The sequence below is a fragment of the Pipra filicauda genome, unplaced genomic scaffold, assembly GCF_003945595.2.
Source record: "Pipra filicauda isolate LSUMZ 115617 unplaced genomic scaffold, ASM394559v2 scaffold43_size3849885_pilon, whole genome shotgun sequence".
In the NCBI taxonomy this organism is placed as follows: Eukaryota; Metazoa; Chordata; class Aves; order Passeriformes; family Pipridae; genus Pipra; species Pipra filicauda.
In genome coordinates, this window is record NW_024104576.1 from 2,338,415 (window position 1) to 2,355,024 (window position 16,610).

At 42.1% G+C, this 16,610-nt stretch overlaps 1 protein-coding gene across 2 annotated transcripts in view; it reads right to left on the minus strand.

The window, feature by feature from the left end:
* The window catches only part of CRMP1 (collapsin response mediator protein 1), a 51,233-nt gene that overhangs the window by 25,867 nt on the left and 8,756 nt on the right, over positions 1 to 16,610 (minus strand). For both annotated transcript variants that reach the window (XM_027736211.2, XM_027736214.2), the window contains exons 2-4: positions 8,116 to 8,204; positions 2,663 to 2,847; positions 932 to 1,096 (exon numbers count right to left, since the gene is read on the minus strand). In XM_027736211.2, the coding sequence (XP_027592012.2) occupies positions 932 to 1,096; positions 2,663 to 2,847; positions 8,116 to 8,204 (439 nt within the window). The remainder of the gene's footprint in view (positions 1 to 931; positions 1,097 to 2,662; positions 2,848 to 8,115; positions 8,205 to 16,610) is intronic.

Consider the following 16,610-nt stretch of genomic DNA (forward strand, 5'->3'; position numbering starts at 1 on the left):
AGGTATTTTCTGAAGGCTAGATCCAATTGCCCACACACGGGTATCCGATGCCATCAAGATGCCCTCAATATATGAGACTGCCACGCTGAGCTGACATGCATGGACATGCACTTATGAGAGGTTTCACTTGTGCTATTCTGGAGCAGTAGCTGGAGCCCAGGTAGGGTAACCTATAGCATCACTCATCACACGTCTTAATTGAACTGAGTCAAACCCATAAGTGTCTTAGATTTCTTTTTTTGGCAAGTTTTGAAACAAAGCATCTTGTAGTTACTTCAGGGAAAGCCACTGGAGACAAAGCACTTGAGAAAATCAGGACATTTTTTCAGTGTTAGGTACCTAACTTTAGCATCCCTTTTTTCTAGCAACTTGAACCTGTTTTAAAAATACAGGCATTAAAGTAAATTATCCTAAGTCATTGCTAAGAAATGAGATCTACCCTGTAGTGACAGTTTCACAGACACACGTGCTCTTCATATTTGGACTTAATTTTGAGGTAGCTGAATCACAGATTCCAGTCCAGTTAAAATCTGAACCACTACCTGAAATGTTTCATTTTCTCCATTCTTTAAACAGAGCATCTAAGGCAACTGGGCTGATTATCCTAAATGCTGATCTCTGAGTTTTACCTTCAAATAAAACATACCTATGCAATGTGTGAGCCTATTTTCACATGAACAAGCAAGCACAAAATGATGCATTTGTATATGACGACCAACACATTTTAATATTCTATGCCTATATTGGACAAAGTTACATTCAAGCACAAAGCTTTATGTCCATTTTGCACAGCAGCGAGTGAAAATACAAGTTCAAAGTAGTGCAAAGCAGCGTAACCAGTGCCTGTGCATTCACTAAAATAATTCGAAACTTCACCTCCATATGATATTTCAATAAAACCAAAAAATATTACTAGATTTCACTAACTAACCTTTGTCTTGCACCAATACTTCCAGCTCTTCTCGAATCCCATCATACCAACTGGTGATGTCCACATGCAGAGAGTAATCACAACAGGATTTGGTATCAGCTGCCTCATGCCACTTCTCAAAGGAGGTCAGTAAACTCGAACCAGGCTCTGGAAGCACGTGGTCAACTGAAAAAGAGATTAAGTGTCTGTTAGCTGGACAGCATGCAGACTGTTCAGATTTCCTCAGTGCCTGTGAGTAAGCAGTCTTCCAGCACCTCAGCCTTGGAAACAGCAGCCTCGAAGGCAGTTTGTGTGCAGACTCTACATTTGGGGTGTTGGTCAGGTCTTGTCTCAGGTGCAGCAGACTTTGTGAACAGTTTGTATTAAAGGTAAGTCTGGCAACATGCTTGGTGCAGCATCAACACATACACAAGGGGCAAACCAAACACCTCACAGTTTAGGAAACATTTGCCTTTCCCTTTACTGTTTTGTAAGAGAACACAGGCTCTGGACTTTGCTGTACTTCTTGTCTGATGTGTCCATTTCTATGTATTTCACAGTAAGCACAATTATTAACCAGTGCCTTGTAGTCACTGAATTGGCTCACTCTGCCCTACCAATACATCAGTGCAGATGTTCAATGTTTTCTCAGCAGCTAAAACTGGGAATACAGCCAAAGGTCTGAACAGGGATGACGTTGAGCACAAACACTCAGCCACACTATACAGGAGACTGAATGCCAGGCAACCACACATCTTCACTGCCTCAAGACTTTCTGCATCTAAGGATGCCACAACGCCTGCTGACATAAAGACACAACTACTTATGTGTATGTACTTCGCATCGCTAGGTCAAAAATTAGTAGGGAAACAAAGCAAGATGGGCTTACCAGTGGCATTTGCAAGCCTAATTCCTGCACAGGAAGCCTCAATTGAAGAACATAGACTGAAAAAACTATTAACAAAAGGAATGAATAGCAATGCAATTTGTGCTTATTGCCAGAGATTCTTTCAGCTAATACCTACTGCTGAACACAGGTAACAGATTACACCACTCAGCAAAAAAAGCCGCATCCCAATTCAGTGGGAGTAAAACTCCACTGTGAAGCTTCTCCGCACAAGGAAGCTACGACAATTTACGTCACCTGGAACAACTGCCTCACAAAGTCTAACCAAGGCCAAGTCACTGCTAGTAGGAAAGAGTTAAATCTTGTCCCACCATCTGGTAGACAGAAGAAAGGTCTTTAACAATTATAAACAATTAATTTTATCTTCCACCAAGAAAGATGTTCCTCCAAGACATCTCTGGTAAGGAGTTCCTTAATTCTTGCTGTCAATTCCAAGTTTCTAAATAAGCATCTTGTTATTTCCAAAGCCCTTGAAATGGCACTAAGGTGGGAACAGCAGATCTTCGTCAGATTTTCTGTGCCATACACTCACAGCACTACCTACACTGTTTTTCAAAAATCCCAAGAGTAGGTATTTTACTCCTCAGTGCTTGTTCTGTATTTCAGAGGAAAATCCAAGAGACAATTCACCATGCTGCTATTTCTTTCTGAGGGTTGGTTCATTTTCAGGCCAACCCTGATCGAAAATGATGAATGGATCTCAAACACAGTGCCCAGAAATTTGAAGATTCATTGCAGAAGATCTCAAGATCTCATAAAATCAGTATGGAGCCTCCGGTAGCTATCCCCACACATGCTACACAGGCTTCAGCCTGTTGTGGGAAGAGAGCATTGCTAGTACTCACTGATCATGGTGGTGCCCCCTGCTAGTGCTGCCTTTGTGCCTTGATAGAAGTCATCAACTGCAGTCATCCCATGGCAGGGCTTTTGTAGGTAAGTGTTGACGTCTATTCCCCCAGGAATAACCATGCGCCCATTTGCCTCTATGGTCTTGACTCCTCCAGGAACAATCAGATTCTCTCCTATTTGCCTGGACAGCAAGGAAAGCCAGTATTACTTGAACAAATAAGCACAGAGCACAAAGCTACCCAAGGCATGTAGGGGAGAGGAACCCAGGGGCCACACACAAGGAGGAAAGGTCCCCAAAGGAAAGGTGAAGCTCAAGGACCCACTCCAGCCATCCTGCTCAGCACTGGCAGAACAAAGTCCAGGAGAGCTGCCTTGCTGAGCCATGTGCTTGGCTCACTTTGCATTACTCTAGTGGCCCATAAAGGAGCTTTAATGCACCAGCATTAAAAATTGATTTTTTTTTATATGATTCCTATCTTTAAACAATCGGAATTATGTACGCTTAATGCTCTCTCGGGGGCTCCAGTTTTGTATATTAAGTTCTTAAATGAAAACAAAAAAACACAGAACAAATATGACAGCAAACTGGAATTGTGGCAGAGGCACAAGGCACATTAGAAAGTGTTATAATGACTGTCATCAAGCAATGCAAATTTACGCAAAATAAATCTAAATAACCTAAGATACAGAAATACATACACCTTTAATCTACCATGTGACATATTCTCCATCCTCCTCTTCAAGTTAAAACTTAGTGAAACAATCTACACAATTGTGTGGAAAAATGAAAATTAACTGTTGCCATCTTTTTCCCTTCAGGTCTTCAAAGTGGGATATTTTTTTTTTCACTATTAAAAATATTAATCTCTTCTCCATGCTGATATCAAGGAAACTCCAGATACTCACAAAATACTTTTAGTGTTCAGGGACACAACTACTAATAAATTAACCTTTAACTTTTAAACCCACACTGCATTTTTATTGTCTGCTTTCCAGGGTGCCAAACAGGGAAAGGGATGGGTCTGTGTGGAAGCCATGTCTCTGCACTATTACACCGTAATATATTTGGGCTTAGCGATAACTGTAAGGTAGTTTAAGTTCACTTAGTTTATCTCATATTACAGACACAGTCCTTGTCTTAATTTCCTTTTTTCTGGGATAAAATAAAATTTTCTGCATCTAAACAAATACCCCAGACATCTGAGCTGCTGAATCTGTTTCTCCCATATTAAAATGCAACTCCCACCTACAGATCAAAACACAGCAACTGATTAACAGCCAATTGAGACAAGCTAGAACCAAAAGTGAATATAACTGCTAATTAAAACCAGCGAAAAAAAAAACAAAAAACAACAGAGATAATTATTCACACTGGAATTTGGCCAAACCACCAGAGTTAATAAGTAGCCCCAAGAGGTCAAGAATTTGTTTCATATGCTATGCAAAAATGTCACCTCCATTAGCTTGGCTCCCCCAGTGCTCCAGGCTTTGGTTGCAGGGAAGCACCGCCATCGGAGCAAACTCCCTGCCAGCATCTGGAGCTGGGGTCTCAGCCATCCAGCGCTGAACACATCCAAAAGGGCTTTCTCAGGAGAGCTGATAATATCATGGCGTGAAGCCATACAAGTCCACGTCTGGCATCTAATAGTCACCAACATGTAGAGCACTGGGAGCTTGTCACAACCTGTTTACAGCTGCAGAGTGTTAACAATATCCTGACAAACAGGGAACTGATGTGTATGCAAAAGCTGCCCAGCACATCCAATTGTGCAAACAAAAGCTGCAAGAAGCTCCACTGCTCTTAAAATCTGACTCACAAAGGCATACCATAAGGCACTCCACCGATGAGCAGATTCAGGGCTTGCAGGAAGTTAGGTAGACCCGCTTATAATAATGGTGTTACACTAACTTTTGTTAGTTGAATCCATTCCCAAGATTTTAACCAGAGCAACCCTCCACTTCTGTGCAGCATTTGTGTGGCTAAAAAACTGAACTGGAAAAAAAAAATTCACTATGACCAATCTTCTTTTAATATGTCCAAAGTGTTCATTGCAATCCAAGAACTAGCATGCCTTTAGAAAATAATATTAAAGAAAAATCTACATAAAAATATGAAAGCAATTAATTTTTATTTGCTTCTGCAATCAGTATCTACTAGTTATCTATTCAAGAAGACACATACCCTAACAAAGTTAAAGGGTGTTAACTATGTACTGAAGTTTTCTGATTACTCAGTGCTCCTTATTTTCAGTGTATGGCTGAGTAACAGCTTATTCAGCTCAAATCATCCATGTTCAAGTGACATGGGACCAAATGGTCTTTGTGGATGCTGCTGCATTACTACCTGTCAGAACTCTGTCTCATCTCTCACCCTGGCATCAAGATTAAGGCTGAGAGAAGGCTCATCTTCACTGACACTCAAGGTTATTTTTGTTCTGACTGACTAGAACAGAAAGTAGGAGATAATGTGACTGGATTCAGGATTCCTGAATTGCTCATTCATTAATTCAAAGTGTATGTGAATAAGAATGGCACTCAGTTACTCGTGGGTGAAAAAATATAATAGAGCAGATAACTGTATTTTAGACTCTGTACAAAAGCCTGAGCTGGTTTTCTGCTATATCAGCTACTAGAAAACTCAGACCCACAGAAAGTTGATGCTGTCTACCATTTTCAGTTGAACAAGCTGGTAAATTCTGTTGTACATGAGCTGATTAAAGCACAACAGAAACAGCAGGCTTCAGCTCTTCACAAGCTTTACTCAAGAAAGCTGAAAAGCTCCCCCAGAACTCCATGGAGTTACTTCTATGGTCATCAAGCCCAGGACTCCTTTAGGCATCTGAGGCTCTCCCTAACTTGGTCAGTCATGTGGAGCTCTGGAGACCACATCGCCAGACACCCACCCTACATACTTGTTAGTTCCTCCAAGCCCAGAGGGACCCAACCCTTCCCCTAGGCAGGGATGGAGCAGTGGACAGCGAGCCCCAGACCATGACCTGCCACTTGGCACTGAGACCAGGGCTCATTTCCCCATGTGATAGCACAGGCAGGAGAGAGGTGCACAAAATATATTATTTATATGCCAACGGCAATTTAAATGACCAAATATTTAAACTACTGCTGCTATCTGAGTGTGAAGGGCTTAAGTTTCATGTAGGAAAAATCCACCATTGCTCCCTTGTACCTAGGGAGGCAGTTTGAGCGTTGACAGGTAGGACAAAGAATCTACCATTCTCCAAACTGTACCTAACCTTCAAACACACTCAAAGTTACATCTGCTTTCCTCTCTGCAAAGCAATCTGCAGGGACATAAGTGTTAAAAGACCCTATTCATTTCATTAGTCTGCAAGAGAAACCCAACCCTCTATTTTCCAACCAGTTTCCACTGCAGAGTAAGAAAATTAACCTAGATCATTTATATCCCAGAAAAACAAGGACACTATTGCCTTTTCTGGGCTGAATGGTTTGGTGTCTGCTCCATTCTGTGGCCAGAATTCTGTATTATCAGCAGGATCTGCAGCTGGAGAGTTAGAGCATCAACTAAAATGTGGATGACTGAGGTTCAAGGTCCTGCTCCAAAAGATCTTGAGCCACATTTAACAATGATGTTAAATATTCAGACACAACGAGCAGTTCCAGCTGGAGAAGAGACCAAACCCAGTGCTTCCTTAGGCTGCAAAATTTATCATCTGAACATAGTAAGGACCCAAGACCATCTCGCAGCAGGCAGCCCTCACAAATTAGCTGTTTTTTTCAGAGCAGGACTTCTTGCACAGTTTACAAAGAAAAGTCTTGGGCCACCTCAATCCAGGAAACCAGGCATGACTCAGGGTGCTGAACAGCCTCCTTGGGCAAAGATAAAGCCCTTTTAAAAACTAAGATTTTGCCTGTCTATTCATTATTAATCCTAGCTATCTTGGGCAGCCAAGATGCCTTCTGGAGGTAGGGATCCACACATGGATTTTAGAGGAAGTCCATGCACTCAACAAGGGCAGGTCAAAGCTTGGCACTGCTAACCTGCCTACCAAGCAACATTGTATTTCTGGAATCAAAGTAAAAAATTCACAGCAATTTCAGACCCTCAGCCTCTCATGCTCTTAGTTGTTAAAATAGTTATGATGCTTGCAAGTGTTACTAGGAGATTTGCATAAGAACTAACAAAAGCACAGAAAAACTCAACTAAAATACTTATCAAAGAGAGTACAGCTTGGTTAATTGATGCTATTAAACAAAAAAAACCCCACATGTTCAGAATTTTGTGTCTTCTCCACTTAAAACAATATGCTCCTTTGTCACTTCTGAAATGCAAGTAACACTACAACTGGAAAGGCAGAGTGAAGATTAAAAAACAAGCATGGATAAAAGTATTCAGATTTTTTTATGTTATAATAACCTGAATCATCATAATGTAAATAGCCACAGACATATAAAGAAAAGGACTTTTAATCTGATGATATATTATTAAGAAAAGGAGCTCTGAAAACAAGTAGGTCATTAATTATTTACCAGATAACCATAATTATGTTTTTGTGCATTAAGTTATGGCCCCTGGAGACCAAGCTTCTTAGGTCACTAGTGAAAATGTTTAGCAATCAAGAAAAAGGCTTTGATCCTTGTGTCCATCAGAGTACTCATACATACAGCATAACTTTGCAAAGCTAGAGACCCTCATCTCCACTAAGCCAAGGCAGGACCAGCAGAGTGCATGGACTCCTCTGTTACAGCTTCTCAGGCTCTCAGTAACAGGTATTTCAAGTTTTTCACCTAGCAAATACTTTCCCAGGATTTTCTTTCTAATTGTGTGATGCTCTAAGATCATATACCATCTATAGGCATGAAAAGGGACACAGGAACAATGAATAACAATCACAGAATATACTGAGTTGGAAGGGACCCATAAAGATCATCAAGTCAAAAGTGAATAGCCCTTACAGGGATCAAACCCACAAGCTTGGTCTTCTTAGCACCATGTTATAATCAACTGACCCAATCTCAGGCTCAATGTTGTAGGAACAGAACGTGCTATGCTTCAGCATTAACCAAAAGGGCAACTGAAAAGTAGCAGGTCCCCATTTACACCATGCAATATGGGGCATATTTCAGATTTCTGTGCTGTACAATCCTTTATGGCATGGCTGCATTTGCACAGATCAGGTGTGGGGAAAAAAGCTGTGTTGAGAGAGCCTACTTGCCTTGACCATTATGGAAGAAATTAGGATTCCCTTCAAAAAGCAAATACCTTCAATTTGCACTAAAGAAATTTCCTATTTATCTAATCTTAGTAGAGATAAAATGGCACAATTTAATAATTTCACACTCCTCTACACGGCTTCACATCTAGAGGTAACTGAGATTCTGTACACAAGATTTCCAGTCAGCACCATCAAGAAATGACAGCAGTCTATGCTAACAGACATGCAAAAAAAGTTCAATATTTTGTAAAACCAACTTTATAAGTCCATCTTCTAGGTATATGTCTGCATAGAAGGAGTGGTCATCATTGATAATTCTTCCACCTTTAATGAGTAGTCGGTCACTCTGGAGGGAAAAAAAAGGAACAAATGTGGGTTTGTTGAAATAAATAAACATGATAACATACTGGTTACACTAAATATGCTCATATTATATTGAAAGCCATTAATATCAAACACTTACCCTACATAAAGGCTTACACTATAGATTCATATCGGTACATATGAGTACTGGAGAAGAAAACCATAATACCACTGTTTATTTGTCACTTTTGGAACATGACGCTCCATGGTCATCACAGTTCTTTTTCCTCAAGGCAGAAATCACTGCACATGGAAACATCAAATGCCACTACATCCCCCTTTCACCACCACCCTATTGCACAGAAGCCAAAAAGGGAAGAGAAGCCTCCAGAAGAAACCGCTCAACTCTGCAATGGCCAAGCTGAGCTCACCTGGGACTCTCGGCACCTCTGGAAGAGTAACAGAGCTTGGAACAGGAAGGGACAAGGTCAGGAGAAGCTGCTTAGCCCTGCCACGTAGAAATTCCTACCCAGGGAAGCTCCTTTAACAACATTAGCAGGGTCAGCTACCCCACTCCACTGCAGCAGCCAAGGGATGTGGCCCACAGCTTGTGCCTCCTGTTCTGAGTTACAGACCAACAGCTCAAAGTGTAGTTTCTCATGGGTGTGAAGAAGGAATTGTTGTCAATTTGTGACTCCTGCAGATCAAAGGATGTTGATGAACTGGAGGCACTATGTGCTGTATCTCACTCACTCCATGAACGAGGACAAGGAGGCAGCCTTCAAAGTTTGGTTCACCTGAAATATCATACCAACAGCAGAGAGAGCTACCAGTTCTTTGTATTTTCTAAAGTGCCAGAAAGCAAACATCTTTTCCCATGAAGAATTGTTCAAAATATCGAGTCTGCAGGGGTACTGTTCAAATGGTTACATTCTGTTCTTAAAAAAATACATTTTATAGAAAGCAAATTTTACCCGTGCATATTCCTGAGAACCAATATTTAAACTTTCTCATTGAAGAAGTCATACTGGAAATGGCAGCACCTCGCTACCTACCCAAGCACAGGGAAAGTCTGTAACTTCAGTGCCAACTGGTTTTGGCTGGGGCAGTTAATTTTCCTCACCAGTATGGGGTTGTGTATTGGATTTGTGCTGAAAACAGTGCTGAAAACAAAGGGATGGTTTCAGTTATTGCTGAGTAGGGCTCACAGAGAGTGAACGCCTTTTCTGCTTATCACCAGTGAGGATGCTGGGGGTGCACATGGAATTGGGAGGGGGGATATCTGGGACAGCTGACCCCAACTGGCCCGAGGGATATTCCATACCATATGGCATCATGCTCAGCAATAAAACTGAGGGTGAGGTTGAGGGGCAGGAGCACTGCTTGGGGACTGACTGGGAATCGATTGGTTGGTGGTGAGCAATTATGCTGTGCATCACTTATACTTCTTGGATTTTAGATCTCTCTTCTTTACTTTCCTTTCCATTATTGTTATTACTACTAGTATGATTATTCTATTTCCATTATCAAATTGTTTTCATCTCAACCCAAGAGTTTTTTCACTTTTACCCTTCCAAGTCTCTCTCCCATCCCACTGTGGAGTGGGGGAGAACTGAGAGAGTGGTTGTGTGGGGCTGAGTTGCCAGCTGGGGTTAAACCATGACAAGTACACAATGCTTTTGAAAAGACCTTTGCCAAGTGACTGTTAATGCTGTAAAACTCTAAAGCAGTCAGAATCTTCTTTTCCCATTCATACATAAAAAGGTGCCATTTATTATAAATTATTTCCTTGGCTCACCAGACAATAACTCAGAATCTCCATTTTTTCCATGCTTTATACTCTTCACTCCAGATTCAATTCCTGGTTTAATTACAAGATGACTCAGGCATATAAACTATGAATGCCCTGAGTTCCCAGTTTAGAAAACAAACAAGTTGATATATTTCTTAACCTATAAAACCAGAACAACAATAAACAATAAATTTCTTAAAATTTATTCATTAAAAAGTGCTAAGGCAGAGCTAGGGGTGTGACAATGTAACTTCTCAGTTACATGCTGCATATTGACTTTTCAGCTTGTACTTGAACAATTTTGCAGGTTTAAATCCTTTACAGCCTGCATCATTCTAGAAAAGCAAAAGGGAAGAAACAGACATTCTTAAGGGGAGAAAGAAGGGAGGGGAAAGACATTTGAAATACAATCCACAACAAAAGAGTAGGTACACAGAAGGTCTGAGGCTTTTCTCCATGTGCTGCAGCAGCGAGACAACCTTGGGGGGGAACCAAGGCACAGAAGTGTGATGACATATGTCCCCAGGACCCGCCTCAGATGCTGTCACCCTCTCATTAGAGGATGGAGATGAATGCAAGTCCTCCATCTGGAATTTGCCAGAGCAGGCTCCCTGTTTTCTCCCCAGCCTCCCTACTGTCACTTGTAATTGCAGGACTCGTGAATCAACAGCTGGAATGGTAATAAGTTATTTTGCCACGTGCTGGCAGTTGTATCTCCTCACCACGATGATTTACTATGCTGCCTGCTGACCTGGAGAGACCACCATCTTGTGAGCTCTTTCTAAGCTCATTCAATTGCCTTTCTAAATATTAATACTGTCCAGTTACAAGAGTCAAGAGCTTACTGATACGGGCAGGCAATGCTACCAGCGCACCTCATCTGTCACTGCTAATGAGTCAAAAGATCTGCAAGCTCATCAAGAAGTTCTACAGTTTACTGCTTTTAAACTAGGAGAAGAGGCATAATGAATAGAAACAAATGTAACACGCAAGGAAAATAAGACAGACTAAAATAAAGCTGAAGCACAACTCCAGAAAAAATAATTGTAGACATAAGGATTTTATACGTTTTTACATACACAAGTAACAAAACTAGGCATTAGAATAATCTAATCTAAAAAGGATACAAATGCAGTTTCAAGACAGTGCTCAATTATGGAGTCAGCCATTAAATTAAGCCTTACTTACAGTCTATAAAGAATTACTGAACGTTTAGCTACAAAGTCTCGCCCTCTTGGAGGGCGTAAGAAATTCTAATGAAGAAACAAACCTGCACTTTATGGAGACTTTCAAAATTTTAATTCTTGATACCTCAGAAGAAAATACAAACAATTCAGAATTGTTGCAAAAGGAAGCAGGTCCTGCACCTGAGCTAGCCTGTGGCTAAGATTCCCCCAATTGGATATAGGAAGCCATGGGAGACTAGGCTGCCAAAAAAACACACATCTTGATACTCCCCAGGTAGACTGCCAAGCCACTGGGGATGGTGTCGTGGAGCCTCGCCCAGCTTTCATCAGGACCTGAGAGGTGTGGAAATAGCTCTAACATGTTTCCATTACAGCAAATCAGCCAATTCAGAAGAAAAATAATTTTGCTGGAACCTCTCCCAAGCAGCTCGAGCTGCCAAGTGTGCCTGTAGGACACATTACAGATTGTTGCAAAGCAGAGTACCTTGACACAGATGATGCTGATGGGTACAAGCAACCCAGGTGAGGTTTTGGTGCCATGTGGACACCTCAGCAGCACACTGTGCCCAAGTTGCCTCAAACACCCTGCTCAGGACCAGGGGTGGCTTGTCCTTAAGCCAGAGCACCAGTAAAAGGGAAGAAATGTCTATGTGCACCTACGACATAAACGTATTTTCATGAATAGGCTGGAAAAAATGACACAAAAATAAATTACTAGAAAGGAGGCATTGGTTAACACTGACAAGGAATATGCTGCATTTTTCATGTAATAAACTTTCATACATATCCTTGGTCCACATGGAGTATTCATTCCCTGCCACAGCCTAAGCACAGGCTTCAGGGACCGACACAGCCCTGGCCTGGAGGCAAAGGGATGCTGCTACCCCTCATCACTGCCACCCTGCCACTGGTGCCTGGGCGATCCTGCACTGCTTTAGGTCCCTGGTACTTGCCTCAGTAAAATTCTGGACAGAAATCTGGGCACACACAGGCTCTGTGAAGTAGGTCGGCCTCCTCAGGCACGCAGCCGGCTGTGCATGGTCAGGGGCCATTTATTATTTACCACGGGCAAGATGTCAGGCAGGCTGCTTGCAGTTTTCTTACCAAATGACAAATGCCCAGAAAAACCAGAGACCAGGGTCCTCTTCTCCCTTTTCCAGGCTGGAGGAGAGACACACTCTGCAGTCCCCTGGGGAAAGCAGCAGGGGGAGGGAGGAGTGAGCTGAAGCTCCTGAACTAATCAAGGCAGCCCTGGCCCATATTTCTCCTTCCCAGCTGTAACCTCCTCTAGGCAGCACACCGTCTTTGCCCAGCTCTCAGAGGTACCCTCAGCCACTCACTGATCTTTGGATGTTCTCACAATGCAAACAGCAATGGGCTCATCACTCAGCTCAGGAGGTGACAGTAGTGTCTGCCTTTCTAGGGTGGCTGCCACCTTTCTATTCAGATGTATGACAGATGCAGCAGGCACTGGTGCCCAGCCTGCCGAGCCCTAAGGGCTCCATACCAAGCCTTCAGCGCATAGCCTGGTACAAGAAGCTGTCAGCCCACCTCTTTCCAGCACAAGCCAAGGGAAGTTGACAAGACCCTCTCCTCCCTCCAGCCTGCCAAGGACAGACAGCGGGAACATGGCAAAACAGAGAGGGAGTATTATACTGAGCAATTCATGAGGTGCCAAGATTCAAGGGGAAAAAACCCTGCTCTCATTGGCATGGGAGATGCAGAAAGCACCACTGTAAATCCATGCTCCACAGCCACTGTGGAGTGTGTTAGAGTCTAGGTGTTTCTCCTCCACTAGTCACTACCATAATGATGTGACGACATTGCTGCTGTTTGCTTCTGAGTTCTATGCCTGGCTATGTATGACACAGCATCAGCACAGCCACGATGCTTATCTGCTGTCTCCCCTGCAGCTCCATTTTACAAGCACTCTGGCACCTCCCAGCTCACCTCACTGCTGAGCATGAAACAGCCACTCCTATTACTCACAGTCCTTCACCTTCAAACCCTCCACACTGCTTTCCTGATCATCTTTTCCTAATCACAGTCTAGCTTCTCCTGCTTAACCTGGCAGCAAAGCTGCAGAGCTTAGTCTGTGACATGACAGCAATTGTCATGGCAGCAGAAGGAGATGCCACAAACTCAGCTCGCTTACTGCAGGAGGAGGGGCTGCCTGCTCAGACTCGAGGCGGTGGCTGTCGCTCCCTCACAACTATTGTTTCCACTACAGAGAGAGCAACCCGAAACATCTGTAAGCTGGCGACTGGCACAGTTTGTACAAATGGCCTGTTTTGATGGTATTTTTCACTCAGCTCAGCTCAGCTCTTGTGAAGCACGTCCACGCTTTCATGCACCCCAATGGCAAAGGCCAGCAGAGAGAAGCAGCACCTGACCAACCCATGAGACCCCAAGCCCAAGGCCTGTCACGGTCCTCAATCCTGCACTGGGGCCTGGGCAAGTCCAAGTGAGGTCAAATTCCCTTGGGCAGCAAATCGCTCTGCTCTGGGTTATTTGAAAACATGATCCAAATGTTAGACCAGGAGCAGTTGCAAAGAAATTTAAAATTAGCCTTTTTTCATTCACCCACTCCCCTCAGAACTAGAGGCATCTAAAAATATTACACACAACAAAAATTCAAATAGTTTTTACACATGCAGTTCTCAATCTGCTTCTTGGGACTACTAAAAACCATAGAAGAAATAAAACTGCCACAAGATTTACTAAACACTATTTCAAATTGGTGCAGCATGTCAAAATACAATGCAGCACAAGTTACAGCAAGCCACACACTTCTCTACAGTATCGATACCCATGTACTGCACCTGCAGGCACCTGTCAGAGAAAACCACACCTCTATGATACAAGATGGAGTTTAAAAAAACAAAGGAAGAATTAATTTGCCATTTGCCATTATGTATTCTAGCCATATGAAAAGATTCCAAGAGATTTCAAAAGTGATCTTATCAAATAGCAGTATCTGTCCAGACTGCAATTCCTATACAGGCTATTACATCCTTGCTTTTCTTCCACAAATGGAATGTCTACCTATTATACCTTCACCTCTAAATCAAGTAAATCATTGACTATTTATAGTTTGCTTTACAATTTATCTACAATTAACTTAATATAACATACTCAGCATACGGGTCTAAGCGCTGCTTCATTCTTGGTTTGGACCTTTACAATTGCTGCATTGCAGCTTTTAACAACCAAAAAAGTCTCTGCAACACTCAAATGCAGATCTTCCAGGCCTAGAGGAGGAGAAAACACTTAGCAGTGATTTCATCCTCTGCATAATTCTAAGGACTTACTAGAATATAACATTGTCCTTACATCTCCAGAGCAACAATAGCTGCATTCTCTACAATCCAGATTAGTCAAGAGCCCTGAAGATGACTAAGGATTTTATGCTAAATAGCCATTTGAAAATAGTTTAAATTCCAAATCCACCTGTATTTCCAGTTCTCTGTCTATAAATGCATGTGGTTTAAAAGACATCAGATCAAATGCAATAGACATAAAACGGCATTAAGCTATGTTATCACGCTTGCAGCAAAGACACTCATCTTCAATCTTTTAGCATTTGAGAAACAGAATTCTTTATTACTAAGGCTCTAAAAAGGCCACTGACAGTTACAGAAGACACAGCATCCCCAGATTAGAGTGCAGGTACAAAAAATACAGGTTGATATTTTTATTGCCCTTGATTACCCAAATCTCCACAAGAAGATTATTTGCAAGGGAGTCCCTTCTCAAAGGCTAAAGTCCCACTGGCAATCAGTGGAGGGAGACACTCGAAACTCCTCCGTGGTTCCATGCATTCCTTCTTGCAGACTTATTTCCCATCATATACAAGACACTTACTTTTTTTTTTTGGTGGATGTATTTGGCTGCCTTTTGTCAGAGCTGGTCAGATTCAGACCCAGCTGTAACACAATACAGTTAAATTACCTTTTACTTTGCTTTTAGCAAAGTACTTACAAATAAGGAACATTTTTAAACTTAATGGCAAAAGAAGAAAGACACCCTTCCCAAGAGGAATGTTTGCTTAAAATCCTTTCATAAGGATCAAAGAGCTGTAAATGGGATTTCATGAAGTACTGTCTGCTTATAGAAGACCTGCTTTTAATCAGTGCTATCCCTCCTTTTGAATTTCACGTCTAGGCTACTCTCCATAGGAAGTAATTTTTAGCTAGAATGAACCCTGAATCAACTCCAGGAATTCCTTGTAAAACACTCTATCCTTGAGGCATCATTTCTGATAGGCCACTAATGGAGAATCCTGCTTTTAAGGTTCTTTTCTTAATAAATGCACTCTAGTATATGGTAATTAATTTAGGAAGGATTATGTTGATTGTAGTAATACTGTATCTTGGTCTGTAGCCCATGTATTCATTCATCTTTATTCATTTAAAAGGTCTGATGTTCTTTTGTTTCCCCTTTCGAGACCTGTCTTTTTATTCAACTGGCAGTTTCATTGCTTAATCACACAGTCTAAAAGGGCAACTCCTACAGCTACCAACTCCACAGGGATTTCTTCACTGTAAATGTCATCTTTGCTTTGCTTTTAGAAAGGAAGCACAACAAACATCTTATTCATGACAATATTCATTGGCATCAGCAGGGGTTTCACCTAAGTATGGGCTGGAGGGCTGAATCCATTGCATTGTATGTTGCTATACACATCTCTTGGGTTACACACAGGTTACGTCAATTAGAGGCAATTTCAAAATCCCAGGAAGCCATTCACAGGAAAGCTTAAGCTTGGGAAAAAATAACAGACATTTACAGCATGGCTGGCTGCTGGCTGCCACTGAACTGAAGATGCATTTTATCTAAGTTCTCGTCAGAGACCTTCATCAGGTTACTGGGACATATCTGCCTTGGCACCAGTCACAGTCAAAATCCAGCTAAGACCATAAAGAATCCCTTCTCTGACAGAGGTCGTGGATGCAAGGCAAACAGAATAGTAGAAAATGCCTTTAGTATGATTTTAGCAATGATAATTCATGATTGACTAAATGCACTGGATACGCACACGCGTATTGTTTGCACTCAGACACTTTCTGCCTATATTGCCTCACCTACTGTTTCTGCCAGTGAGAGTAAGTTGTGATGCTTGTTGTGATGCAAGTTGTGATGCTTGCTGCCTCCTCTCACATGGTATCAGCACTGGTTCACAAAAAACCCTTCCACAGCCTCTTCACTCGAGCACTGCCTACTCCTTTAGCCAGCCATGTGCAAGGTGGGCAAGGGTGATCAGCTTTACTTGGGTCCTCACTTACACACAGGAGATTATACATGGAGTGTAGACTTCACTGAAGTCAGCAGGGACGTTTATTATTCAGTAGTAACACAAGCATACAAAACCATTTCTCTCTCCCATATGTACAAAAAGCAAGTTTATCTCAACTAATGCTCAAGCGCTTCATAAGCCAGTGGGCTCTCTGGGTTCCCATAAAGGAAAATG